Source organism: Panthera onca, chromosome B4 (genome assembly GCF_046562875.1).
Source record: "Panthera onca isolate mPanOnc1 chromosome B4, mPanOnc1 haplotype 2, whole genome shotgun sequence".
Taxonomy (NCBI): domain Eukaryota; kingdom Metazoa; phylum Chordata; class Mammalia; order Carnivora; family Felidae; genus Panthera; species Panthera onca.
The window spans coordinates 130,254,128-130,280,815 of record NC_138345.1 but is presented as its reverse complement, the minus strand read 5'-3'; the positions used below and the strand labels follow the sequence as shown (position 1 = coordinate 130,280,815).

General features: G+C 54.1%; 1 protein-coding gene across 2 annotated transcripts; it reads left to right on the top strand.

The window, feature by feature from the left end:
* Window positions 1-8,875: 8,875 nt before the first annotated feature.
* IFT27 (intraflagellar transport 27) lies at window positions 8,876-26,069 on the top strand. 2 transcript variants are annotated; one of them, XM_060656446.3, is made up of 7 exons: window positions 8,876-9,385; window positions 15,222-15,301; window positions 15,876-15,935; window positions 17,088-17,147; window positions 19,055-19,172; window positions 20,084-20,193; window positions 25,748-25,854. In XM_060656446.3, exons 1-7 carry the CDS (start codon window positions 9,352-9,354, stop codon window positions 25,781-25,783), a joined length of 498 nt encoding a protein of 165 aa, XP_060512429.1. In that variant the 5' UTR covers window positions 8,876-9,351; the 3' UTR covers window positions 25,784-25,854. The 2 variants fall into 2 exon arrangements, with proteins under 2 accessions (XP_060512429.1, XP_060512428.1); XM_060656445.3 differs by having other exon boundaries at window positions 8,905-9,385; window positions 25,827-26,069.
* Window positions 26,070-26,688: the final 619 nt, after the last annotated feature.

The window sequence follows — 26,688 nt, the reverse complement described above, 5'->3', positions numbered from 1 at the left end:
ATTCATTCCATAACAGCGTGCTCTAGAGTAGCCACAGGCCCCCGCATTTGCTGAGGGCTCACGCTGTGGCTGGATCACGTGTTTCACGTGCATCACCTCATTTAATCCCCCCAGCTGTCGGAGGTGGGTCATTTGTCCCGTTTTGCAAAGAGGCTCGGCCAAGTTCGTTAGCTCTCCCAAAGCCAGCCAGACAGCAGTCGGAGGAGCGAGATTTGGAGAAAAGAGATGTGAATTCTAATCCCACTCTCCCCGCCTATTAGTCATGTGGAATCAGACGCGTCATTGACTTCATTTAACTGAGCCTCGGCTTCCTCACCTGGAAAATGGACGTGCCAACTGCTGAAGTTTGAGAGAACAGGACAGACCAGCAGACAGGTGAGGTGTCCGTGCTTTGAGGAACCACTGGACACAACCTGGTATATTTGCAGTTCGCACGTCCCAGAACTGGTTTGTTTTCCCCCCTCCCCCCGACAAAGATTAAATTTGTGAGATTTTAAGAATCTTTCCCAGGAAGCAGGATGTCTAACTCTCTCTGGGGATGCTGAGGGTCATATCACTGGACCAGAGACACTTTTTTATTCAGAGTCACACTCTGAATCCTGATCTCCTGACTTAAAAATCTGTCCTCCTGTCCCTCTGGCACCTGCGAGAGCCAGGTGCTTGTGCCCTTGGGCCCACGGCCCACGGTGGTTGATAAGTCGAGGGGCTCTGTGCTGCTGTATCTCGCCAGCTCCTTTTTTCTAGGGTGGAGGAGGCCTGCGCCCCAAGCAATCATGCCCATTTACAGCCACCAGAGGCTCGGGAGGTGGCCTGGAAGCAGCCTGGCCAGGTGACGTGCTTGGCCAGCCTGTGTTTATCTCTGTGACTCCATTTGGAAAAGGCCTCTCAACTGTTTCACTCGGAACGGCTATTGGGTATTTTCACAGCCTAGTCGCAGGCTGTCGTTCAGGGGCTGACACACTCCAAGACTACTCGAGCAGGGGACCGGGATCCAACCTCTGGATGGAGCCCATCATGGTAATTGTGCCAGCCCTGACCTTTGCCCTGTACTTCACAGTTTGCAAAGCAACACTTGGACCCTCACAGTCGCTCTCTGAGAGAGCGAGTAGGGGTGTTTTTATCCCCAAGTCCGGCTGTGTCAGGCCACCTCTGTCGCGGGAGGGAAGTCACAGCCTGAGTGCGGTCACCAGGGAGCACCGGGAGGGAAGGGAGGCCGAAGAGGAAGCCCTAGGGGACTGCTATTCCAGGAGGAGGGAGCAGAGAAATGGATGAAATGCACTGGAGAGAAACCACTCATGGGGCAGGGCGGGGCACAGAAGAACCAGGAGAAAGGGCCCCGCGGAGCAAGGCAGAGGCTGGCCATGCCAACTTGGCAGAGAGGCTCCCTCGGAGACGGTGTGGCCAAATGACCAGGACTGTGGCTCACGGAACCGTCCTGCCTGGGTTTGAATCCTGCCCCGCTGCTTCAAGCATATGATCCCAGGCATGTTGCTAAACTTGTCTGTGTCTCCGTTTGCTTGTCTGCAGGAGGAGGCTCGCAACGGTCCGCACTTCGCCAGGCTACCATGAGGCCCGAGTGCTTACCGTGGGCCTGGCACGCAGGAAGTGCAGGGTCCCGCGTTCCCGCAGCCTGGCATGGGAGCTGACCACCTGTCCGTGAGTGACTCCGGACAGGGGGGAAGACTGCAGCAGACTGCAGAGCAGGGGGAGGCGAGGGAAGGAAAGCAGGACGGGAAGCTTTGCAGGGAGGTGTGGGGAGTGCAGCAGACCAACGGTCTCCTTTGGTGGGCCAGAAGGACCCATCCTTCTGCAAGCAAGCGGGCGGACGGGATAGCAGGGGACCCAGACCCAGGTGAAGGGCTTGGCTGCCTCCCCTCTCTGAGGGCCCAGAGGCAGATCAGGACACGAACTGCTGGGCTGGAGGAAGGAGCCGGTGTTTGAGTCGAGTCTCCAAACCGGCCCAGAACTGAAGCAGGCAGAGAGGGATGGGACGGGTGCCCCTGAGCACAGCCCCCTCTCAATCACGGATATAACCGGCTCGGATTTAGGACGATGTGTTTCAGATGTTTATCGTTTCCTACAAAGCTTCCTGGATTTGACCACCGGCCTCTGCTCCCGTGTGACCTCTGGCAGGTTACTTGATTTCGCTGGGCCTCAGTTTCCTCCCCTGGGAAACAGGGATAACGATGTTACCTACCTGTCGAGGCTGTTGTGAGGATGAGGTAAAATCACCTAAGGATGGGCCTGGCACCAGGGCCGATGACTCTCGGCAGTTATTATCTGTGCCAGTATCACAGGGGGCACAGTTAAAAAGCCGCCGGGTTCCTACGATCATTCCTCCAGAGTTTCTTTCTAATCTGTAAATGTGCCCCATTTGGCCCATATTTATAGAACACCTGCTCTATACTAGGCACTGGGATATGATGCTGCAAAGATATGGTCCCTGCCCTCCGGGGTTTGCACCCAGTGGGTGAGAGATGTGCCCCTGTCACCACAGGCATGGAGGCGTGCTCTGTGCTTACTCATCCAGTCACTGAATCCTCAACACCAAAGCCTCGGGATGAAGGATCTATTACTGTTCCCATTCCACTGCCACAGGTGTGGCAAGCTGCCCAAGGTCACATAACTACAAAGTGCCCAAGCTGAGATTTGAACCCCAGGACTGTGGCCTAAGGCCTATGACTCTTTTTTTTTAGTACTTATTTTTGAGAGAGAGAGAGAGGGAGAGGAGCAGAGAGAGAGGTGAACAGAGGATCTGAAGCGGGCTCTGTGCTGACGGCAGAGCCCGATATGGGGCTCAAACCCACAAACCATGAGATCATGACCTGAGCCAAAGTCTGATACTTGACTGACTGAGCCACCCAGGTGCCGCTAGAGCCTATGACTTAATCATTGTGCTACAAACAGTGGTCAACGCTGCTATGGAAGGTACAGGACACGGGGAGTAAGTAAATGTTTGAGCTACGAAAAGCACAGCGGGAGCAAACTAGGTTAGGAGGGGACAGCAGGGGCAAAGGCCCTGGGGCAGGAGAGGCAGGTCAAGTTTGAGGACAGATTAAGCCAGGCTGCCCTAGACACAAAAAGGGAGCTAGGCAGGCAAAGACCTGCTCACCAGGCTTGGCAGCTCTTTGGGGGAAAGCAGTAGGAAGCATTTGAGGAGGTTGCATTGGAAATATGACAAGATTTCGAAAGACCACTCTCTGCAAGCGAATAGGACACAAGCATTAAAAAAAAAAAAAAAAAAAAGAAAGAAAGAGGGGCACTTTGGGTGTTGACACGGAGCCTCTCCAAAGTATATTATCAGACGGAACACTCAAAGTGCAGAAGAGTGCGTGTGACAGCTTGTATTCATAGGGGAAAGGATAAGCAAGAATGTTCGTGGGCTGCAGGTACTTAAATATCTGAAAGGTATACAAGAATCTGGTAAGAGCAGTAGCCCCTGGGGACGGGGACTGCAGGCCTGTGGTCAAGGGTAGGAGGCAATGCTCTCTGTATATCCTCTTCCACCTTTTACATTTTAAACCCAGGGAAGAGACTGTCTATTCAAAACTGTAAAGATGTCCCTGGCTGCTGGGGAGGAAATGCAAGGGAGGGAGTCAAGAGTGAAATCCGAGAAATGGAGAGAATGAGACTCTGGAATGCTGGTTTTATGAGGGAGATGGCGCCTGAGCACGGGGTGCAGCTGCTTAGGATGCTACCTGGACAAGGCACTGTGTCACTCAGGCAAGCGGGCAGGATGGGGCGGCATGAGCAGAGCGGGGAAGGAACACGGAGCAACAGGAACCAGCCTAACTTTGCCCGTAGCAGAATTTGGCCTGGGTTCAGACTGAGCCATCTGGAAATGGACAGAAATGCTAAATGTGGAATGTTCTAGAAAAGCAGCCCTTGGCTCCCACAGATGAGCTATCACGGGCTGTTAAAGGAGGCCGCCGTGGCTCTGGAGGGATGATTTGCTCCACTTTAAATGCGCGCAGCGGCTAAGTCAATCCAAACAGGAGGCAGCCCTTGGCTCCCTCCCCGCCAAGGGCCTTTTCCCAGCTGCTGCTGCCCCCTGCTGGGGGACTCGGGACATCGCAGCCTCCGTGCGATTCTGAGGCCGCTGCTTAGGACTCCCACTTTGCATTCCGGGCGCGCATAAGACGAGTCCGTCACATTTCCTCCGCCCTTTTTGGAGATGGCCACCGCCAAGCACTGCTTCGGTGCTGGCGTAAACAACCAGGTCCACGTGAACAAGTCGCAAAGCGAACAGCAAAGGTCATTACCATCAGAAGGCAGTGCGCCAGAAGGCAGATGCGACACAGTGCGATACAGGAAGTTCTAGAGCACTGTTCTAGACCCCTTGTGTGCGTTAACTCAGCTGATCCTTGTGGCACCCACAGGGGCATGGATGACGAAACAGAACTGGAGAAGCAAAGCAGGATTCAAACCCAGAGTCTGAGTACCAGCCCTTGCAGATTTCAACTTAACAATCAATATTCCCTGCTCATTGGGTTCACACATCAGCGGTCCTCACCCATGGATGATTTGGGCCACCAGGGGACATTTGGCAATATCTGGAGGCATTTTTCGTTGGGAGAGGGAGCGGATTCTGGCACCTGGTGGGTAGAGCCCAGAGACGCTGCCACACCACACACCCTATAATGCACAGCACAGCCCCCTGCAACAGATACACAATGTCAAAAGTGCCAAAGGGGACAAGCCCTGATCGAAATACGTAAAATTCTCCCAAATCTTCGAGCCCTCTCTTTTGCACTGCTCCCTGACATGAGGAGGGCATTAGAGCAAACCTGCTGTATTGTACCAAAGGTATTCTTCTCGAAGATTCATGCTGAGTAACTCTCCAGAGGATTTCCCGTGAAGTCTCTTATTTACCCAAAGCGATTATGTTGCATTCAGCAATCCTGCTAATAAGAACACTCTGCGAGGAATGAGGCTCTCAGAAGCGGCCCCAGCAAAGGAGAACCCCCTGGTGCAGCGGCAGAGGGGCTTGGGCCACGCAGCAGGCACGTGCGCGTGGAATGTCATGGCTGCCCCTGGCACTGAGCCGCAGCTGCGGCACACGCTGTTTGTCTGGGCTGTCGGGAAGCATCCAGAATGATGGCCCAGTCCCTGGGAACAACTTGTCAGCAGCCGCGTCGCCCAAAGCCCTCGCTTCCAAATCAGCCCAAACAGCCCAGTCCCTGGCTTTGGGGTGGGGGTGGGGGGCAGCGCTCTTAACCCCTTCGCCTCCACAGAGCCTACGGGTCTAGAGGCTCTGGGGGTTCTACTGGTCTAGAGCTGTACGACGGGGCGGGAGGCAGCCGAGGACCTGGCACCCCTTCCAGCAATAAGCCTATTGCCTGCACAGAACTGTGTTGCTCAAGGGTCAGTGCTTGTAGAATGAATGAACGACCAGAAGGGTAAACTCTACAAGATTCCTTCCTTCATTCAACAATATTTACCAAGCATCTGACCAGGCTGGGCACCGTCCCAGATCTTGGGAGGACAAAAGAGACCAAGTCCCCATTCCCATGAAGCTTACCTTCTAGGGGAGGGAGAAAGATACTACACAAATAAGCAAGTAAGTATAGGATATAATATCAGGGAGTGGGGAGCGCTCTGAAGAAAGTAAAGGCAAAGAGATGGGACACTGACAGATTGGGGGTGACTCTTTAAACTGGGTGCTTGGCCAGGGCCTCTCCAAGGAGACGACGTTTGGACAAAGATCTGAAGGTTGTGAGGGAAAGAGTCATGCAGCCACGTTGAGAACAGTAAGTAGAGAGGCCCTGGGGTAGAAAGGGTCTTAGGGAGTTTGAGAAGCAGTAAAGCAGAGAAAATGGATAAAGGTGGGTCCTGGCATGACCCAAGAGCAGAGGTTCTCAAACAGTAGCATGCATCAGAATCACCAAAAAGGCTGCCAGAAACAGATCGTGGTTCCAACCCGCAGCGCCCAGTTGGCCTGGGGTGGGGCCTAGGAATGAGCATTTCCAACAAGTCACTGTGTGGTGCTGATGATGTTGCTGGTCCAGGGACCATAGCAAAGAGTATTTTTTCTTTTCTTCTTCTTTTTTAATGTTTATTTATTTGTTTCGAGAGAGAGAGAGTGTGTGTGTGTGTGCGTGCGTGCACGTGCACAGGGGAGAGGAGTAGAGAGAGAGAGGAAGAGAGAATCTTAAGCAGGCTCCATGCTCAGCACGGAGCCTGATGTGGGGCTTGATCCCACGAACCAGGACATCATGACCAGAGCCGAAATCAAGAGTCGGACGCTTAACCAACTGAGCCACCCAGGCGCCCCCAAAGAGTATTTTTTTCTTAATGCAACAAGTCCTTTCCTCCCCAACACTTAACCCCAAGCAGTCACGGATCGTCGTTGCTTGATCGCCTGCCTCCACGCTGGGTAGAGGAGGTTTTCTACTGAGGCCGCAGTGTTTTGTTTAAGCGCATTGCCAACATTTAAGAGTCAGGGGGACTTCACACAAAATCCAGATTCCTGCCTCCTCTAGAAAACAGGTCTGCAGCACTGGCCGCCCCTCCCACAGGGCCACAATGCAACAGAGCCGCCTGGGGCTCTGTCACCTTGACTTCGTAACCCCAGCCACCGGCACAGCATCTGGCCTCGGGTAGGCACTCAAAGAGAGCTTATTAATGAAACTGGTAAGACCGCACCCAGGAAACGCACGAGGACATCAGTTTCAAGAGCTAGGAGACCTGAGGCCAGTTCTGACTCCCGCTGACGTGTTACATGACCTTGGGCTGTCCATGGACCTCAGTGATCACTCCTTCTTCCCAGAGTCACTGCATCGAACAAGAGAGAGGATGTGAAGGGTTTAGCATATGCCTGGCACACGGTACTCCACTCTCACTGCGAGGAACTCAATAAATATTTACTCTCTAGGATGGGAGAAAGTGTGAGCGGTCTTGGAGGCTGGACAGCTCCCTGTTGGGGCCAAAGGGGTCGACAGTCTACTTGCGTTCAGTCCCCAGTGCTGCCATTCACTAGCTTTGTGACTCTGGGCATTAGACTTTCCCTTATTTGGGCCTCAGTTTCCCCACCACAAACAGGGATGATACAAGTCCCACAGGGGTTATTGTGCATATCAGATAGGAACATGAATATTAAGCCAATTAATCCTTTAAACTGCTTCCAATAAGGCCAGTACGTGCTCAACATATGTCAGCCCTAGCTGTTACAGCTGCTCAGGGAGGGGTTAGACTAGAATTTCTCAGGGGCCCTCATGGCTCCAAAATTCTCTGACCTCTTTGAACCCAGTGACAGTCAGGCAGCTGTCATTAGTCATCAAGAATATAGAGAAGGCCCTTGGTATCATGGAGGCAGTGGAGTAGAATTCGCTGTACGGGGTTTAGCACCTCACTGGAAAAATCCAAAATGCTCTTACAATGGTGCTGACCAAAATCAGAGTAGCAACCACGAGAGGACGAGTGGATGTGGTGCAGAGGACAACAACCTACGAGAGAGGCACCATTACCCCCTCGCAGACGAGAAAACGGAGGCTCCAGAAGGCTACCCCTGGATGTGTCTCTGTGTCTCGGCTCCACGCACCTGTCTCAGGAGGGTGACTCAGTCAAGGGGTCCTTTGAGGGATTAACCGGGTCATGATGGACAGCACAGCCTGGAGGGGGAAGCAGAAAGGCCAGGCAGGGGCATTCTGACTCCCTATGAAGGCCGAAACCTTCACAGCAGTTGGGTGAGTGTGTGTGTGTTCACTGCCCTGCACGCGGCTGGCGGCCACACAAAGTCACAGGGCAGCTGAGAAAAGTGCCTGGTCACTGAACGGTAAGTGATGGGAATACCCGTTGCGCAGGCGTCTTCACCCAGGGGCTGCTCCTCCCTCTCAGCCAGCCAGCCATCCCAGATTGGGGAGGGGCAGCGGGAGTGACAACGGGGGTACATCTAGCCATGATGTCATCACCATGATGGTGATAAGCCAAATATGTCCTGATAAATTTCTTCTCTTTCATCCATTCAACACTCACTGTTGAGCACCTAACACACTTCCCTCTTTGACTCCTCAGGACAACCCCAGAGGCGGGTTCTGCTAGCCCGTCTTTAAAGGGGAGCGAAGAGGCCGGGACGACGGCCGTGATTTCAGCCTGGTTTCCGGACCACAGAGCAAGAGGGGCCTCCCCGGAAAGTCAGCGGAGATGGGTGCACCCTCCCCGTGTGTTGGGGAACGTCCTGGAGGCCGGCTTTCATTCATTATGTGCAAGCTCATAGGTTCTCCGTTTTACAAGCGAGGAAACGGGTTTGGCGGAAAGCACTTCGAAGTCCCGAGTCCAACCCCTCCCCCCCCATCAAAGTTTCCTTGTTCTCCCTTCTTTTCACAGACATCACTAGAAATACTTTCACATTTTAGATTTTGCAGCGCATAATATCGTTGTGCTTTAAAAACAAGACTTCCCTGCGGGATGCGGGGCAAGAATCGGATTTCCTGATGCACGACACAGTCTTGCTCCCAGGAGCCGGCGACCTGGAACCACAAAAACCTCTGCGAAGTCAAACCAGCTCACAGCTCCGCTCCGGCAGCGGCGGCCACGTTACTGCGCAGGCGCCGCTGCAAACTCCCGCGCGCCAGACGCGCCCCTCCTGGGCGAACTCACTTCCGGAAGGGCGGGGGGAGCGACGAATCCCCCTTCCTCCCGAAGATGGTCCGAGCCAGCCTCTGGCCAATCAGAAAGCTTCTCTTTTCACCGCTTCTGGCTGGAGGAGGCTGGGAGTTTCATTTCCGTGAACTTTCCGGCGGCGCGGGGGCGGGAGGTGGAAATGATTGACATCTCCAGTAGCCATTCGTCTAGCGGAGTGAGCTTGACGGGCAGACACCACTAAGAAGTGTCTGGCCGGGGGGAGCTATGGGCCCCGCCCCCTCCTCCCCCTGGCCTCCGAGAGCCGGGGTGGGGTGGGAGCTTTTGGCCGCAGCCAATCGAGGGTCAGCAAGGAGGAGGAGGAGGCGGGGTAGGTGGGCAGTGGTTGCCCGGGGAGCGCGTCTGGCGCCGTGCTGGGGTTGGGGTCGGATGGCTGCGGCGTCGCGCTTCCCGATCCCCACTGCCAGGAGCTAGGCTGGGAACGAGCGGGAGCCCCGTCGCCACGCTCGCACCTTCCAGGCTGCCTTCTGAGGCCTGAAGCCGGGCCCCGTCTGGCGCTCCTCTGCGCCTCCGCCCCGACCCTCGCGCGCGATAGCCGCCCCCAGCCCAGAGGGTCCGGACCCCACTGTCCCTGTCCGCACCGCGGCCCCAGGCCCCTTGAGTGTCTGCCGTCCCCACTTCCCTTCCCAGGCAGTCCCCCCCCCCCCCCCCCTCCCCCGACGCTTCTAGCAGCCGCTTTCCCTGTCTGGTCCGCGGAGGTGGTTGGTTACCATGGTGAAGCTGGCGGCCAAATGCATCCTGGCAGGTGAGTTTGAAATTTAGTCTCCAGAATCCAGAGACTTCGTAAGTTACTGAGAGCTTTTGTTCGCGTAAATTGCCTACCCTCTTTTCCTTTCTCTCTTCCAAAGACGAGTTAATGCGATTACTGATAGAGTAAATGCCACTAGGGGTGGAAGAATTCTCTTCCAGGGCACATTTGTAGCTCCAGCAGATATTCCCGCTCCCTGTCATACCCTGAGACCACCTTCACCAGTTTAAACTGTATTCAGGAGGAGTAGACTCGTTAAAAAAAAAAAAAAAAAAAATCAGGCTAAGCACGCCATAAATGCTTCATCCAAACCATGTGGCGTATCCCAGTGTTAGGCATCGGTAACTTTGGTAGTCAGTAGTTGTGGGATTTTTTTGTCCTGATTGCACCCCCTCTGGTAACAGGGATGGGAAACCGTAATGTACAGTCGACCAGAGTTTGCAAAAGGGCCATGTGTGTTGTCTTTAAGAGCCAGACTTCCCATGCTGCCCTGCACTCAGGAGGTTATAAATGTTGAATCCCCCAAAGGCAGGAATCTCTGGTTGACTCCGACGTCCCAAGCATCCTGAACAATATCTGGAACCAGGAGGTACTCAGTAACTAGTTGTGGAATGAATGCCAATGTGGCATTCACATTTGTATTATTTGTATTGTTCCCTTTGTATGTCAGCACATTCAGGAAAATATTTGCCAGGATTTCGACCTGGGGCCCCTGAACACAGATATGCTTTACTGAGTCCTTAGTGCATGCCGGACACATGCACTTCATTCAGTCCCCTCACCGTAGCACACTGGGGTCGGTGCTGTATTGTTTGATCTTACCGAGGCACTGAGAGGTCAAGTCTCTTGCCCAGGGTCACCCCCTCGTGAAGGAAAGTCCTAGGCAGGATCTCAGCCCCCCAAGCCTGCCCAGCTGCAAAACTCTTCATTTGTGTTACCGTTGAACCCCGGGATCTCTCTAGGGTTCCCCGACCAGCTCATGAAAGAAATGATATAGAGGGGGAAAAAAATTCCCCTTTTGATTCCTCTCTTCCAGACTGAAATTGATGATATTTTTAATGGCCTTTCTAATCTGAAAAGAAAAGGGTGACACAGAAAGATGCCTGACAGTAGTAATTCAGATCACACTGGAGGAAAAAAATTGGTGGTTCTCAAGAGAGATCTGTAGTTTCCAGAGTGCCAGGAGAGGCAGTATTGTGTAACAAAAGTAATTCTGACTGTTCCTTTGAAGGGCTGTGTCATCTTGGGCACAGCATTTCTCTAAGCCTCAGTTTCCTTGCGGATGAGGTAAGAACGTTTTTATTTTCTGAAGTTGTGTATTTTTTTAAATGGGCTTCTCTGACTGTTCTCTCATTTCCTTTTTAATTCAATTTCCATCCCGCGGGGCCAACTTACAGAGCACCTTCTGTGTGCCAACACTGCACTCGAACCCTCAACACAGGTGTCTCACTGAGTCCTCACAAGAACCCTGAGGGACTGGTATTATTTGGCATCCTATTTACAGGTGGGGCATCTGAGGCCCAGAGAGGGTAAGACACTTGCCCTGGGTCACACAGCTGGATGCAGCAGAGCTGGCCTCCAGACCCAGGCGATCTGGTTTCCAGAGCTTTGTGTTTAGCCTCCGGCTATACTGTCCTCAAGCCTCAATGCTAGACTCTTTGCCCCTCTTGACACCGAGCCCCCAGGTACGATTTCACCTGATTTCAGCCACTGCCTGAGTGATTCTTGAACTCCAGTCTAGTCCTCAACTTCAGCCTCCTTTCAGGGCCTTGAGGTCAAGCATTTCCTCTTGGAAGTTTCCAGGACCCGAAAGACCTCAGCACAGCGAATCAGGCCCCCCTACCCCACCACCCACCAGAGTCTCATTCTCTACACTGGCCCCACCACATACACCACCCCCCCTCCCCACTGGTTTTATTTTTTCCTCTCCCCTCCCAGGCCTACTCTTTAAATTGAGTTTATCTGTCTTTTTTTCCCTCTCTTATAACTAGTCAGTGAGGGACCTGATACTCAGTTCAAGTGCTTTTATTCATTCAACAGATATTTAGTGAGCACCTGTGTGTGAATCATCGTGCAAGGTACAGTGGGACTACGGGGGTGAACCAGGGCAGCCCCCACACTCACGGAAGGGCTGAGACGTGCATAATACTTTATAATCAAGCAAACACAAAGAGAATGCCGGTTGTGTCCCAGATACCAGAGAAATCCCTCAGAGCACAGCTGCTCCTTGTTCTGGCTCAGATGAGGAGAGGGGACAACCCTTGACATTTATCTGTTGTATTTACCTAAAAACCACTTAAATATGACTTGAAGTATGTCAGGCACTGCCCATATGAGCTCATTACGTCCTCCTAACGATTCTACGAGATAGGTGCTTATTGTCTGCCTTTTATAGAAATGGCAACCGAGGCCCGGAGAGATCGCTGACCCAAGGTCACACAGCTGGAGTGGGGACTTGGGTTTACTGCCCCTTGGTAGCAGTGGGGATGAGAATAGCACCTCGCCAGAAGGTGGCTCGGAAAAGTCTCATGCTATCAGCCGTGAGCCTCACGGGTGACGACAAGAGGGAGACCTGGAGGGAGGTTCCCTCTCAGGGCTTCTCGAAGGTCAAGAGCGCAGGGGCTTGGAGCCCAGATGTGGCGTACGGGACAGCTGGGGAACAAGTGGGATGTGAGCGTTTCCTGTGGTATGTCCATCAAACAGGTCCTGGAAGGATGAAGGGACAGGAAGGCAGCACCTAGAGCAACTACAGGAAGGGTCCCCCCGCCCTGGGCTGAGGGAGGCAGGGAGGCAGACAGGTCGTCGGAAGTTCAGGAAGAGAGCTCCCCGAGGAGCCGAGACGCAGACCTGAGAAGAGGGCACTGTCCCCCCGCTGCTGGCGTCTCCCGAGCGGGAGTAAAAAGGCTGGTCCAGTAATAAACTGGAGAGAAGTAAATACCTACCGCTGGAGTAAAGGCCATTGCCAACGCACTGCTTAGACAGCAGGCACGTGGGAAAGGGGCAAGTCCATCCGCCCTCCCCCACCTGCCAGTCTTTCTCTAGAACGTGCACTGGCAGAGCCGGACAGGAAGCCCCTGGCAGAGGAGACCCCCGTTAGCAGAGTCCCGGCTCCCACGACCCGGGGCGGGACACAGAGCCCGGGCTGAGGCCTGAGGCAACCAGCGCGCTGTCCTCAGGGACGACAAAGGCAACGCGGGCTTGAGATAGAGCGGAGGCAATTGCAGATAGAGACGGCAGTTGCAGGAGCCTGGGTACAGCTGGGAGGCGTGAGCACCTGGTGACATGGGCAGAACCAAGTGGGTTAGGTCAGCAAGACCCCTTGGGACCTGGGGGTGCGACGCAAGCCTGGCTGTCGACAGATAGATCGGCTGAAGGCCCAACATTCTAGTGGAAACATCCACGGGTTGTTGGAGATAGAGACCAAGCGTGGGAGAGAGAAGTGACAGGGGAAAGAGAGTAAACGGGACAGACTAACTGGGAGCAGACAGACCCACAGGAGTGCCCACGTTCGGAGGCAGGAGAACCAGGCCAGTGGAAGGACACGGGGGCCAGGCGGGAGGGGGCTGCTTCGGGCTGACTCATCCTTCAGAGACACCAAGGAGCATGGGAGCCGAGAAAAAGCCATTGGACTTGGCAGTGACCTCGCATGGTGCCTTTGCAGGCGTCCCTCCCTCTGTCCCCCAGGCTCAGCCCCCTCCCCCCTACCACCCCGAGGAAGTCGGCCTCGCTGCCGAAACTGCTCATTCGTTCCTTTCCTCGACGCACCCTCAGATGCTTTGGTTCTCAGCTTGCGCTGTTTGCCTTTGCACTTGTCATCGTGTTGCTCTGCAAATGTGTTTATCAGTTACTTCCCTTCCTTGTGCCGGATCCCTCCTCAGCCGACGCTCGAGGTTTTCCATAAGTGTGGGTGACTCTGACTGACAGTCGGAAGGAAGATTTATGAAATTAACTAGAACAAATCTGTGGGGGATTTCACGAGCAGGAAGAGCCAATTTCCAACTGGATTCAGACGCAAAATTGGAGTCAAGCGGGTGGAGACAGAGCGCAAGAGGGAGAGTGATATGCTCTGTTTGTTCGGAGATGGATGGGTACCCGGCCACCGTGCAGCCCGTGGCCGCCTCTGATGTCAGGCAAGGCTGCGGCGATGGGGGCCTGCAGGGGCAGTGTTAGAAACGGGTCAGGAGTGTCCCTGAGCGCTAGGAGAGGAGTGGGGTCCGGCGGGAAGAGTGAGATGTAGGAATCCTGCGCCCGATTACCCAGCTTTCCCTGAGCCTCGGAAGCTTCATCTGGCAAGTGAGGCTGACGGTCACGGTAGGGGGTGGGGGCTGGGAAGGAGGGAACAGGACCGTGGGAACGGTTCCCTTCTAAGACGCGGTGGTAAACAGAAAAGCAAGACTGAGTAGCTCACTCAGCCCTGGAGGGGTGCACAGGAGAAATGCCACAAGTAGGCAAGTAATGGCCTCACAAGAGAAGATTATATGGGTGGGAAAAGTCAAAACCGAAAAGCGAACAGAGCAGCGGGCTGCGGAGAAGTCAAGAGGCACCAGGAAGCCGACCGTAAAACAGAGCGAAAGCAGGGCGATCGCCCCAGAGGGCACAAGACAGACGGACACGAACGCACTGGTGGCTTTGCTGAGGAGCCTGGGCCGGAAGGAGAATCTGTAACACTCAAGGCCCGGAAGATCTCACGAATGAGAACGAGGCTGGCATCGCCAGAGGCAGAGCAGGGTCATGGGGAAGCGGTTGGGGGTGGGACAGGGGGACTAGGGGTGGGCATGGAGAGCCTCCAGATTAAATTGCTCCCCACAGGGGCGCCTGGGGGACTCAGTCGGTTAAGCGTCCAACTTCGGCCCAGGCCATGATCCCACGCTTCGTGGGTTCGAGCCCCGCGTCGGGCTCTGCGCTGACAGCTCAGAGCCTGGAGCCTGCTTCCGATTCTGTGTCTCCCTCTCTCTCTGCCCCTCCCCTGCTTGCACTCTGTCTCGCTGTCTCCCAAAAATAAATATTAAAAAAAAAATTTGCTCCCCACAGTCTTGTGAAAGGTCCAGATCTCAAACTGAAACTATGACATAAACCTTTAGTTTGGAGACACCGATTCATGAGGCTGTCGACCCACGAAGGCAGGCGGGGAGGTAAACCCCGGGAGGCATAAAGCAAGCTTGGGGGAAACGGTGGCTGTTGTAGATAGACTGTAGACAGACGTGGGGAGGCCCCTGGGATGACGGATCTGCAGTGCTGCTGGGCACGCCGAGGCCGGAGTGGAACGTGTCACTTGGAAATGGGTTTCAGGTTGGCCGATGTAGCAGGCGGACTCCTTGCTTCCCGTAAATGCAGAAACCCTCCCAGCTCTCGCCACCCCCCACCCCGAAAGAAGCACGCAGGGTCCTAAGTATGGGAGCTCTGAACTCAGATTGGTTCCGTTAGGCAGGTGAGCCTATGAGACTGAGCCCTTTACCTTCGAGACTTCAAAGCACGTTCAAGTTTGAAAGTGACAGCTTTTCCCCATGGGGTGTGTGCAGTGAAACAGTGTGTCAGCTCTGTTCCGAGTGCTCTGAAGCCTTCCTTAAGCTCTGTTACCTTCTGGGTCAGTTCTTTTGGATGAAAGGATTACCCTTGAAGAAATGCAACCGGGCTTTGAAGACTGGTCTCCCGGACCCGTGGCCCTGCCGGCCACCTCCCAAGTCCCCATGAGAGCCAAGTACGTCTTCTCTGAAAACTCATTGAAGTTTCTGGTTTCTAACTAGCGCTCTGGAGTGGGGGGGGGGGGGGGGGGGTTGGTTCTCAAGCCAGATCAGGACAGAAATGATGATTTTCTCCTCCTCTGACCTCACAGGAGACCCGGCAGTGGGCAAGACCGCCCTGGCACAGATCTTCCGCAGCGATGGAGCCCATTTCCAGAAGAACTACACCCTGGTGAGACGTGGGAGTCGTAGGCTGGCCAAGGCTTAAAGAGAAACGATTGGGGGCGCCTGGGTGGCTCAGTCAGTTAAGCACCCGACTCTAGTTTTCGTGAGTTTGAGCCCTGCGCCGGGCTCTGTGCTGACAATGCAGACCCTGCTTGGGAATCTCTCTCTCCCCCCCGACCTCTCTGCCCCTCCCCTGCTCATACTGTCTCTCTCTCAAAATAAATAAATAAACTTAAAAAAGAATTTAAAGAGAAATGATCGTCCTTCAGCCCTGAGGGAGTGACTTTCCAGAATTCCTTAAGAAGCCCTACAATCTGATGGGAGGCTGCTTGAGTGGCCACGTGGAGATCACTTTTCCACGAGCCACAGGGCGTGAGGCTGCCTGTGGCGCAGGCGGGCCGGTGGCCCACTGGGTGACCATATACACCTCCTTGTGAGCCGGGAGTGGGAGGAGCCTAGTTGGTCCTGTCAGTGAGTCCAGAACATAGCACTTCTGCCTCCTGGGCATCAGATGTTCATCGTGTCCTGTAACTCGCCTCTTGGGAGCCTCTGACGCGCGTATTCTTGGTTTTCCTCGGCAGACGACAGGGGTGGATTTGGTGGTGAAGACGGTGCCAGTCCCTGCCACGGGGGACAGCGTGGTAAGTGGTGCCCTTGACCTGAGAGAGCTCACCGCTCCTCCAGCTGGGCCCAGAGTCCCTGTGGCCACTGTCTTCCTCCCTGAGAGGGAATACTGTACCAGCACTTGGCCTAGGCTTGTCTGAGCACTTGGGAAGAGTCGCTGATACGGGCTGGGAGGACTGGGATACGGGCCCTGCCCTCACAGAACTTACTGGAGTATCAGGGTCCTTAGCCCGGGGTCCCTGTACGGGAGTCCACAGCTCTGGAAATTGAATCGCAAGGCATTATGTTTGCACGTGCTTTCCTGGAGAGAAGGTTTAAGAATCCCTACCTTCCACGGGGCACCTGGGTGGCTCAGTCAGTTAAGCGTCCGGCTTCCCCTCAGGTCATGGTCTCGCAGTCTGTGGGTTCATGCCCCGTGTCGGGCTCTGTGCTGACAGCTCGGAGCCTGGAACCTGCTTCGGATTCTGTGTCTCCCTCTCTCTCTCTGCCCCTCCCCTGCTGGCGCTCTGTCTCTGTCTCTGTCTCTGTCTCTCTTTCTCGCTCTCTCAAAAATAAACATTAACAACAAAAGAATCACCGCCTTCTTAAAGAGATCCATGAGAAAACACAATTTTAGGTACCCCCGAGGCAGTGAGAAAGCATGAAACGCAGATTACAGCACTGACCTTCAGACCCTGTGCCGGGGTCAGAAGCCAGCCAGGGGGCATCAGTGCCCAGGGGAGCCGAAGGGGGAGACTTCCCAGAGCAGCAGCATCGGGGAGGGGCTCTCGCCTGGGCTGGCCGAGGTTCGGTCAGGGGCAGGAAGGGTCATCCTCCGTCTTATGTCTGAATCCCACCATCGGAGACCGACGGCAGGCTGTCCTACTTTAAGCGCCTTCCCCAGGCCTACTCGGTGACCTGCTTTAAAAAAGAATTGTCTTAAGATCTGAAAATCAATTTGGTTAACAAAGTGCAGAATGACCTTTTGGAAACCAGAGCACGTGTCAGCCTGTTTAGCACTCCTGGGATTTTTGGGTTCGGGGTGAGGAGAGGTGAGCCGCCACACAGAAAGTGCTGGTTGTGCCGGCTGTCTCAGGTCTGCGGTGAGCCCAGCGTCGTCTCGGGGACTTGCGGCCAGCGATTTCCCTTCTACATGCAGACTTTCTTGGGACTTGCCTTTCTGGTTCTAGGAACTCTTCATTTTTGACTCTGCCGGCAAGGAGCTGTTTTCGGAAATGCTGGATAAATTGGCAAGTAGCCTGCGACCTTTTCCCTAACCCCCACCCCTGCCCCCTTCCACCAGAAAGTTGACCCCTTCGCTGCTCTCCCGGCAGTGTCACTGCAACCTGGCTGCCTGGAGGACAATGCTACCAAGGCAGAGTTCTTCAAGGGCCATTCCTCCCAGCCTTGGGACTTGGCGGCTTCTTGGCCAGCGGGACTGGCTCGTGCACGTGATTCCCCCGCCCCCAGCTCTGGAATGGCCAGGTTCAGAATGTGCCGGAGCCGTGTGACTCAGTCCCTGCAGCGCTCTGGGCCCCCCTTCTTTAGACAGCCCCCGCTGATGATGCCAGGAGCAAATATTTCCTTCTCCCTGTAGTGAGAGACTCACCTTGGCCCAGTCCCCGGGGTTTGCTCTGGGCCCTGTGCCTACTGCCGCCCCAGGCTTATCGTGCCCACCCGCCCATCCTCTCAGGATCCCACTTGCCATACCTTCCAAGGTAACAGTTCTGCTAATCTGGGCCAGTGAGCTAATTACAAGGTTTGAGCTCTCCAGAGCCCTCCCCTGCCTTTCCAAGAATGGCCACATTTTAATAGAAATCGTTTTCTGCCCCTTTTTTGTTGTCTAAAAGAAAGAGATCTGATGATTGTCATTTCTCACGGGCTTGGCTTCGTGCATCAATCCGTGGTGTTTACGGCGTGCCTGCTGTGGGCACGGCCTCTCCCTGGGTGCTGGCCTGTTGGGCAGAGGGAGGATGCGTCTGGGCAAGTCAGGGCCACCTGGTACCCATCGGCTCAAACCCTGACTCGGGGCTCCTTCGTTGGCTCCAGCTCGATCCCAGGCCTATCCTGGGTCACCTCACTGAGGCCTAGAGGAAAGAGGTGTCTCCCTCATGCACAAAAGGGGAGATCAAGCAAGACTTCTTGAGTTAGTCTGCGGAGTGAAGGTGTGAGGGGTTCATCCGCTCAGTCCAAATGGCAGCCTAGCCTTGGGGAGGAGTGAGCCCTCTAGAGCCAATCCTGGGCTGGCCTTGCCAGGACAACTGGAGGGAGGAAGGATTCTTCCCCACACCCTGGAGGTTACGGACACACCAGAAATAAACTGTAATTGTGCAGGACGGGGATACCCAGAGGGGAGGGCAGGGTAAGAGAGCCGCACACACCAGGACGGGCATCACAGCCTGAGCAGGGCTGTCCTGTGCCCTTGTGCCGGGCAGCAGGACGTCCCAGGACTCCGAGCTGCTCCTGAAGGCGACGGCCCTCGCGGGCACGGCCCTGGTTCTTAATTGGGACAGTGAGCCCTGTCCAGTTGTTGGTCTGGTTTGGACTGGGGCCGGCACACTGCAGGAGAAGCAGAAAGTGCCCTTTGCATTGGGAACAGCCAGCCCTTATTAGGAAGATGCGGGACAAACAGGTTTCCCGTGGCTGGCTAATGGAAGAAAGGATGCCTATTAGGCCTGCAAAGCAGAAAAACCTAATAAGTTGCATGAGAGCGGGCCCTCCATAGGAATGCGACCAAGTACGAATGAATGAAACCAGTGGCAGGCCAGAGCTTTTCTGGGTAGAAAAAAGCCTCAGTCCTACCCCAGTCATTAAAGCATGTCTGATCTGGGCAAGTCAGTTACCCTCTCTGAACCCAGTGTCTTTAGCTAGGCAGCAGGGATATTGAGACCAGCCCTGCAGGGTCGGGAGGTTTCTCAGCCATGCACAGAACGCACCCAGCAGGCAGCCTGGCGCGGAGGTGAGCCCGTGCCCTCCCCTTCGTTCCTTTGGGTGAATTGTTTTCTCCCGCGGGCTGGCTCAGTTTTCTGACTCTCATCCCTATTAGAGGTTATCTCCCCACCCCCTGTCCCTTCCCTTGGAAGGCCAGATTTTTCTCCCAGCCTAGAAATCGCTGTCACCGTTACTGACGTGCACTCATCCGGCCCGTCCCGCACAGTGGGAGAGTCCCAACGTCTTGTGTCTCGTCTATGACGTGACCAACGAGCAGTCCTTCACCAACTGCAGCAAGTGGCTGGAGAAGGCTCGGTCCCAGATCCCCGGCACGTCCCTCCCAGGTAGGAGCTGCGGCCATCTGCGTTTTCCAGCAGCACCTCCGTCCCTCAAGTCCACGAGCGCGAGGTCCTTGCAGGGGTGGCTACGGGTGTAAAACAGGGTGCCCCCGGCTTTGAGTATGGTGATCTGGATTGAACAGTGGCTCTGCCTCTTGGCACAGTCACCACATACCTCCGTGAGTCCATAACACGGGCAGATGACGCCCCTCGCCCCCCACCCCCAGCCTTGCAGGGTGACGGAGAGGAGACTCAAGATAACACGGGGAAGGTGCAGTGATAGGAATGAGATTTTATTTCTGAAAGCCAGCCCTGGGGATGAATTCCTCATTTTCTCCTGTATGTGGGGCGCAAGTAAACATTCAAGTCCTATTGTCACTTCTGAATGCTTTAAATCAGTTTATTTTTCATCCCTATGTGCGATCAACAAATTCCCCTCATTAGAGACCAGGGAAAGCGATCTCCAGAGACGGGCTCAGAAATTAGTTGCAGCTGATGCAGCTGGGAATGGAACTAAATTACCTCTGAGTCCCTGACTCTGAGCCCAGCCCTTAGATTAGTATTAATGACCATTTTTAACGTTTGCTCCATGTGCTAGGAATTATCACAAATGCTCACATAAATTTGGCCCTCGCCTTGCAGCCTTAAGGAGACAAGGCAGACAGATCCACGTGAAGTCTAGAAGAAGGGCTGAACAAGAGCTGTGTGGGAAAAGCAAAGCCCTCCTCCTCTCCTGGGGCCCTCGGGGGCCAGCCCCGGACCCTCTCTCTCTCCCGGTGCTCACCACCTCGAATCAGGCAGCCTCCCCCAGTGTTTCAGACCCCTCAAAATCCGTGTGCTTTGCTCTTTTCTCTCTCCAGCTGTCCTCCCAGGCTGCCACAGTTCATTGTGATGCTTTGGTTGTTTCTTTCGAGTAGGTGTGTTAGTGGGGAACAAGACAGACCTGGCCGGCAGACGGGCAGTGGATTCGGCTCAGGCCCGGGCGTGGGCCCTGGGCCAAGGCCTGGAATGTTTTGAAACATCCGCGGTAAGTACCTCCGCCTGCTCCGTGGCCACGTCTGGACTGGGCCCCTGCTGGGTGTGGTTTCTCACGTGACCTCGTAGGCATGGAGTCAGTATGCTCCCATACCCAGGTTCTCATTCGGAGCTGATGTTCCCATTCCTAGTCCAGGATCTTTTCTCAGGAGCCACTCGTGCGCTACGGTAAAGCAGATCGGCCGGCCGGCCCTGGAAAAAGTTGTATCTCAGTTTAATAAGAAACACAAGCGCGTTGGGTTCGATCGTAGCGACCGTTGGCATTCGCGTGAGACGGGATGGATCACCGTGCCGGCACATTATCTCACGGTCCTCACGGTCCCGTGGGCCTGGGAGCCGGGCCCTTAATAAGCCCCACTTCCGTGTTGAGGAGGTGAAGGGACTCGCCCAAGGTCCCATGACTGTTCAGTTGCCGTGCGGATGTGAACCTTTTAAATCCCCCCAAGCGGCCTGCTTCCTTGGCGGGTAAAGGCCAGCGCTCTGCCCACCGATGGCGAAGCAGCAGGACTGAACCGTGGGACCCTTGGCGGGTCCGTTAGTTTCTTGGTGCCTCAGGCTCCTCACCTGTAAAATGGGGATAATAAACTCCCATTCCTCATTGAGTGACAAATAGGAGAATTAAGTCAGATGGCGAATACGAAAACATTGGCACAAAGCCTAGTGCATAACACACGCTCGATCAATATTTGCTTTTTCACATGGAATTATTCCCCCTAGTCATCTTCTGGATAGTGTTGTTGCCTCAAAGTTTTTCAGTCCTAGACTCTACAAAGATAAGTGTCCCTCTTACCTTCTGGCCCGATCATCGCAAATGCTCAACTAATGAAATTCAAATTCGTGAGCTTTTGAGGATAGGGGTTTCTCATCTTTGGTGCCCTTGAGCCACCCACATCAGGCCATACGATAGGAGCTTGGATTGCGAGTAACTTGTTCTGCGAATGTTCCGCAAGGCGAGCAGACGTTGTTTTTTTCTTTTTTTTTTTAAAGTTTATTTATCTTGAGAGAAACAGAGACAGCGCAGGCAGGGGTGGGGTGGAGAGAGAGAGAGAATCCCAAGCAGGCTCCACGCCATCAGCGCAGAGCCCCACACGGGGCCCGACCCCACGAAACCGTGAGGTCATGGCCTGAGCAGAAACCGAGGGTTGGACGCCTAGCCGACTGAGCCACCCGGGCGCCCCCAGAACTTACTCATCTTAAAACTGGAACTTGGCGCCCTTCGCTCATTTCCCCCACCTCCCCTGGCAACCCCCCCACCTGCTTTGTGCTGCCGTGACTCCTGTTTCTTTAGATCCACGCGTAAGCGAGAATCTGTCTGCCTTCTTTTCACTTAGCATGATGCCCTCAAGGTTCAGCCACGGTGTCACAGGCAGCAGGATTTCCTTCCCTTTTATGGCTGAGCAATATCCCATTAAGCACATACACAGACCACGGTCTCTGATTCATCCGTTGATGGACACTTAAGTTGTTTGCACATCTTGGCTATTAGGAATAATGCAGTGAGCATGAGGGTCCAGACATCTCTTCAAAGCAGCGACTTCATTTCCTTTGGGTATTTACCCAGAGGCGGGATTGTTGGACCACCCGGTAGTTCAAGTTTTAACAGTTGAGGGACCTCCACGCTTTTCCAGAGTGGCCTCACCCCTTTGCGTTCCTACCAGCAGTGCCGGGGGCGGGGGGGGGGGGGGTCCCTTTCTCTCCACGTCCTCGCCGGCACCTGCCATCTCTCTAGGGTAACGGGCATCCCAAGAGGTGCGAGGTGGGTCTGGTCGTGGTTTTGACTCGCCTTCCCCTGCGGGTGAGAAGTGTCTGGCACCTTCTCACGTACCAGTTCGTCACTTGAATATCCTTTTCGGGAAAACGTCTGTTTGCTCCTCTGCCCATTTTTTTAAACCCGATTATTTACGTTTTTGCTATTGAGTTATCTAAGTTCCTCATATACTTTGAGCATTCACCCCTTATCGGATGTGTGGTTTGCAAGTATTTCCTTGTTTTCCATCGGTTGCCCTTTCGTTTTTTGTTTTGTTTTGTTTTAGTGTTTATTTTTGAGAGAGAGAGAGAGAGAGAAAGGCAGAGCACAAGCAGGGGAGGGGCAGAGAGAGAAGGAGACACAGAATCCGAAGCAGGCTCCAGGCTCCGAGCTGTCCGCACAGAGCCCGACGCGGGGCTCGAACCCACTGACCGCGAGATCATGACCTGAGCCGAAATCGGACCCTTAACTGACCGAGCCACCCAGGCGCCCCTGCTCTTTTCATTTTGTTGTTTCTTTTACTGCACAGAAGCTTTTCAGTTTGATGTAGTCCCACTTATTGATTTTTGCTTCCGCTGCTTGTGCTTTGCTGTTATATCCATAAAATCATTGCCAAGTTCTGTGTCCAAGAGCTTTTTCCCGACATTTTCTTCTAGGACTTTTATGGTTTTCGGTCTTAAGTTCAGACCTCGAGTCCATTCCGAGTTAATTTTTGTGAATGCTGTAAAAGCTTCATTCTCTTGCATGTGAATATCTGGTTTTCCCAGCATCATTTATCACAGAGACTATCGCCCACGTATGCAGGGGTTTATTTCTGGGATCTTAGTTCTGTTCCGTTGGTCTTTGTATCTGTTTTTATGCCAGGGCCATCCTGTTTTGATTGTCGCTGCTTCATAATATAGTTTGAAATCAGGACACGTTGACCCCTCCAACTTGGTTCTTCTTTCTCGGGATTGCTTTGGCCATTTGGGGTCTTTTGCGGTTCCTCTTAGACTTTCTAACACCCCTCAGTATTTGACATTAAGCATTGTTTTAAGGACGTTAAAATAGAAACATAAAGTGTCCATTGGTGTAGGACAGTATGAAATGCAAGCAAGTTCAGGAAGGATCCCCTCCTTCTTGAGGAGGGTTCCTCTTGCAGGAAGGTGAGGGAGGGAACCGACGTTTGCTGAGGGCCTGCTATGGGCTAGGTGTTTGCACACGTTCTCTGCCGACACTTCTGGAAGCCCTGGCGGACAGCCACTGCTGTCCCTGTCTTACAGATGCCGAGCAGACTCCGAAAGGTCACATAGCTCTCCCTGGTTGCCCAGCTTATGAGCAGTCGGACCAGGACTAGAACGCAGGCCTGTCTAGCACGAGGACCTTCTAGAAGGAGCTCTGGCCTGCCACAGAACCAACTTTGGGACTCTCAGGGGCAGAACTATAGGCCAGATTGAGCACTGGTCTGAGAGCCTGTTCTAAGGATCTTTCACACAAAGCGGACATCCTCTGGGGTATGTCAGTGACACTGTGATCGGTTAACAGAAGGGTTCCAGGATTCTTGTCATTGGCAAACCCTCTTAATGCCTTCGGAAAATGGTTCCGTCTACATCTGCTACTTCAGGAGTGCTCCCTGGTACACAGAGAGGCTCATCTCCACTGTATTTCTTAACTTTTTAATATTATTTATATATTATATATAAATATATATATTTAAATAAATATTATAAATAAATATTATAAATAAATTAAATAAATATATATTAATATATTATATATTAATATGAATAAATATGCATTATATATTATATATTATGTTAATATATATGTTTATGTTAATAAATTTATATATATAAACTTATATAAATATATAATATATAATATATAGATAATGTTTATATAATATATAATATGTAAATAATATTTATATAATATATAATATTATATAAATATATATAATATATTAATATATTTATATAAATATATATTTATATAACTGTTTATATTTTATATATATATATTATATTATTATTTAATATTGTGTTTTCCCCACATGTTGCTTCTGGGAGCTTTCAGATTCATTTGGAAATCCCTGTGTGTGTCCTGTGTAGGCCTCGTTCTCTTTCCGCTCCTTACTTAACTATGCTTTCAGCCGGTGTAACATTTTACTATTTAACATTGGCGTTGCCGATGTGACTGAGTTCTTTCTCTCCTGTCAGACTGGAGGGCTGCTGGTCCTTGACAGTGGGGGTTCTCGTCTCGCCTACAGACGGCCCCCCTCGTTCCTCAGCACCGCCCCCTCTGTGTCGGCTCTTGGCCAACTTGTCTCCTTCACCTTGGGATGTCCCTTGCTAGAAAGTCTGGGTAACACGCTCCGTGAGAACTGGTTTCCGTTGTGCATTTCTGTCGCCCCAGCTGGCGGAGCGGAAAGGCCGCTCTTCTCCCGTTGGGGACCTCGAATCCCCGGCCCGGCTCTGCACACACCAGCTGAGCCACCGCACCCGCCCTGGGCCGCAGACCGCTCCCCTACAAGACGAGGGCAGTGGGCTCGATGACTTCAGAACATTCTTCAGTTTGGAAATCCTTCCCTTTCGTTGGGGAGGTATCGTTGCCTCTTGTCAAGGCTACACTTGTGGCAGCTGCCTAGGATTGTTTGAAAACAGGTTCTCATGCGTTCACAACTTGAGCTTCTGCCCCGAAAGGAGCGGGCTCTTTCTTCTGGCAACTTATTTTGCAAAACAGTCGGTAAGTCACAGATGCACACGTGCACACAGAGAGTGCGAGGGCGGTAGCTACGTTGAGAGGCTACCATTTTCTTTCCCTAAGAGCTCGTCCGCGTTCACCCTGGAGGGCCGGCTCTTCCCACCCCGTAGAGAAAAGTCTAGGGCCACCTCCGGAACTTTCCTCATCTCTCCGAGAACAAAAAGTCCTTTGGGCACCGTTAGTCACAAAATACTTCAGTGATGAAAATGCACAGCGCTGTGCCGGGTTCTGTAGGTTCCTAATGACTTAGCGTCCATGCCTCCTGCCACACCTGCCATGGGAGGCCGGGCCGCTGGTCCGAGGTCCTACACTTGTGCTTCCTCGCAAGCCCGCAGCCTGCGGGAGAGGCGGCTCAGGTGGCCCTGCTGGGACCTGCTACAGTCCCTCTGGACTTGCCGGGTGTCTCAGGCTGGCGCCTTGGGAGCACCGCCGTGATGCCCCCTCCCGGGCCCACTGGCAGAACCCCCCCCCCCCCACCACCTGCAGATCACAGGTGACGCCCCCTCACCCTGCCACAGCCTGGCTCCCTCTGTTCTTGTTGGGGCCATCACCCTCCTGGAGCACGTCCGTGCAGAGTCCCTTCAAGGCCACACCAGGCCGGCTCCCCGCTCAGGCCACCACTGGTCCAGGGCAGGGCTGCTGCGACCCTCTCCTGGCTGGGCCATCAAAGCAGCCAGCCCCAGTTGGACCTCGATGCTTCCCAGGCCTGGCCCCAGCACTGGCCTGAGCCCCCGGGCCTCGGTCTTCATCTCGGAACCTCCCACTGGGCTCAGGGTGAGGGAGAGGCACCCCAGGGGTCAGTGCCACGGCCTTGCCTGACTCAAGGTGACTGTGGGCATCCTTGCCCGTCTGTGATTTTGCTTTGGCCTTCGGGGCCCCAGTCAAACCTAAGGGAGGACGTGTCTCAGTCTCATCTCCCGTCACACATGTGGTGAGCGTGGCCGAAAGTACATGCTTTGTAGAAACGTCCGGTACAGACCGAGCTTCACCACTGACAGGCGTGTGGCTTTTGCAAGTTCCCATAACCTGTCGGCGTCTCCGTTTCCTTCCTACACAGAGGGTGCGGTTGTCGCCAGCCCTGCCAGTGAGGTGAACGGCAGCGATCCGGTAACACCACCGGCTTCTTGTCTCTACAGAAGGAGCTGGAGAACTGTGAAGCCCCCTTCCGCTGCCTGGCCAAGCAGTTCCACCACCTGTACCGGGAGAAGGTGGAGGTGTTCCACGCGCTGCTGTGAGGGCCGGGGTGGGCTGCGCCTCACCAGGCGCCGTGCTGCTGGGGAGCCACCAGCGGCCGCGGCTCCTCGGGGCCAAGGGACGCTGAAACTGTCCCGGCCCTCCCACAGCTTCATGACGGCTTTAAATAAAAGAAGGTAAAGAGGCATCATCTCCTTCCGTTCTTGGCCAGGGCAGCCCCGGTTCCAGACCAGCCTGGGGAGCGGCGCTCAGAACCTTGGTGGCCCCTCGCTGGAGGCAGCTGGCACTTGCCCGAGTCGGCGGTCCCGCCCGCCCTGGAGGGTCTGCACCGAGCGCAGCCCTCAGTGGGATGACAGCTCAGAACTGGCCACACGGCCGAGGGGCCGGTGGCCGTCTCATTCTCACACATTCACTTTGCTGCCTCTTCTGGGCAGGCGCCAGAGGTCCCTTGCAGTGGCTACTGTCGCTGACCACACGGTGCCCTCTGCCGGCCCCCTCGGGGCCCCCAGCCCTTCCCGGCTGCCGGGAACCCTGGGTGCCCAGGGAGCCGAGAACCAGGCCGTTTTCCTTCACTGACCTGCCTCTCGGAGCCTGGCAGCCGTCATAATTCTCTGTACTAAGCTTGACTCTTTTTCCACCCTGTGCCTGCTGCCAGATTAATCTTCCTAAAACCCCATATTCACCCTTGTACTCCCCTGATTAAAGACCCACAGAGGTTCCTCATAGCCTCTTACATCAGGGCTGTGGGCCGCAGTCTGGCTTGGAAAGCCGCCTGTCACCGCGCCCTCCCCCCCGGGGGCCCTC

Bases quoted from the DNA above. Each gene is read 5' to 3' on its own strand.
- IFT27 (XM_060656445.3), top strand. From the start codon at position 9,352: ATGGTGAAGCTGGCGGCCAAATGCATCCTGGCAG. The intron at 15,302-15,875 runs GTGAGACGTGGG...TTTCCTCGGCAG, and splicing joins TCCAGAAGAACTACACCCTG to ACGACAGGGGTGGATTTGGT. The intron at 19,173-20,083 runs GTAGGAGCTGCG...TCTTTCGAGTAG, and splicing joins CCCCGGCACGTCCCTCCCAG to GTGTGTTAGTGGGGAACAAG.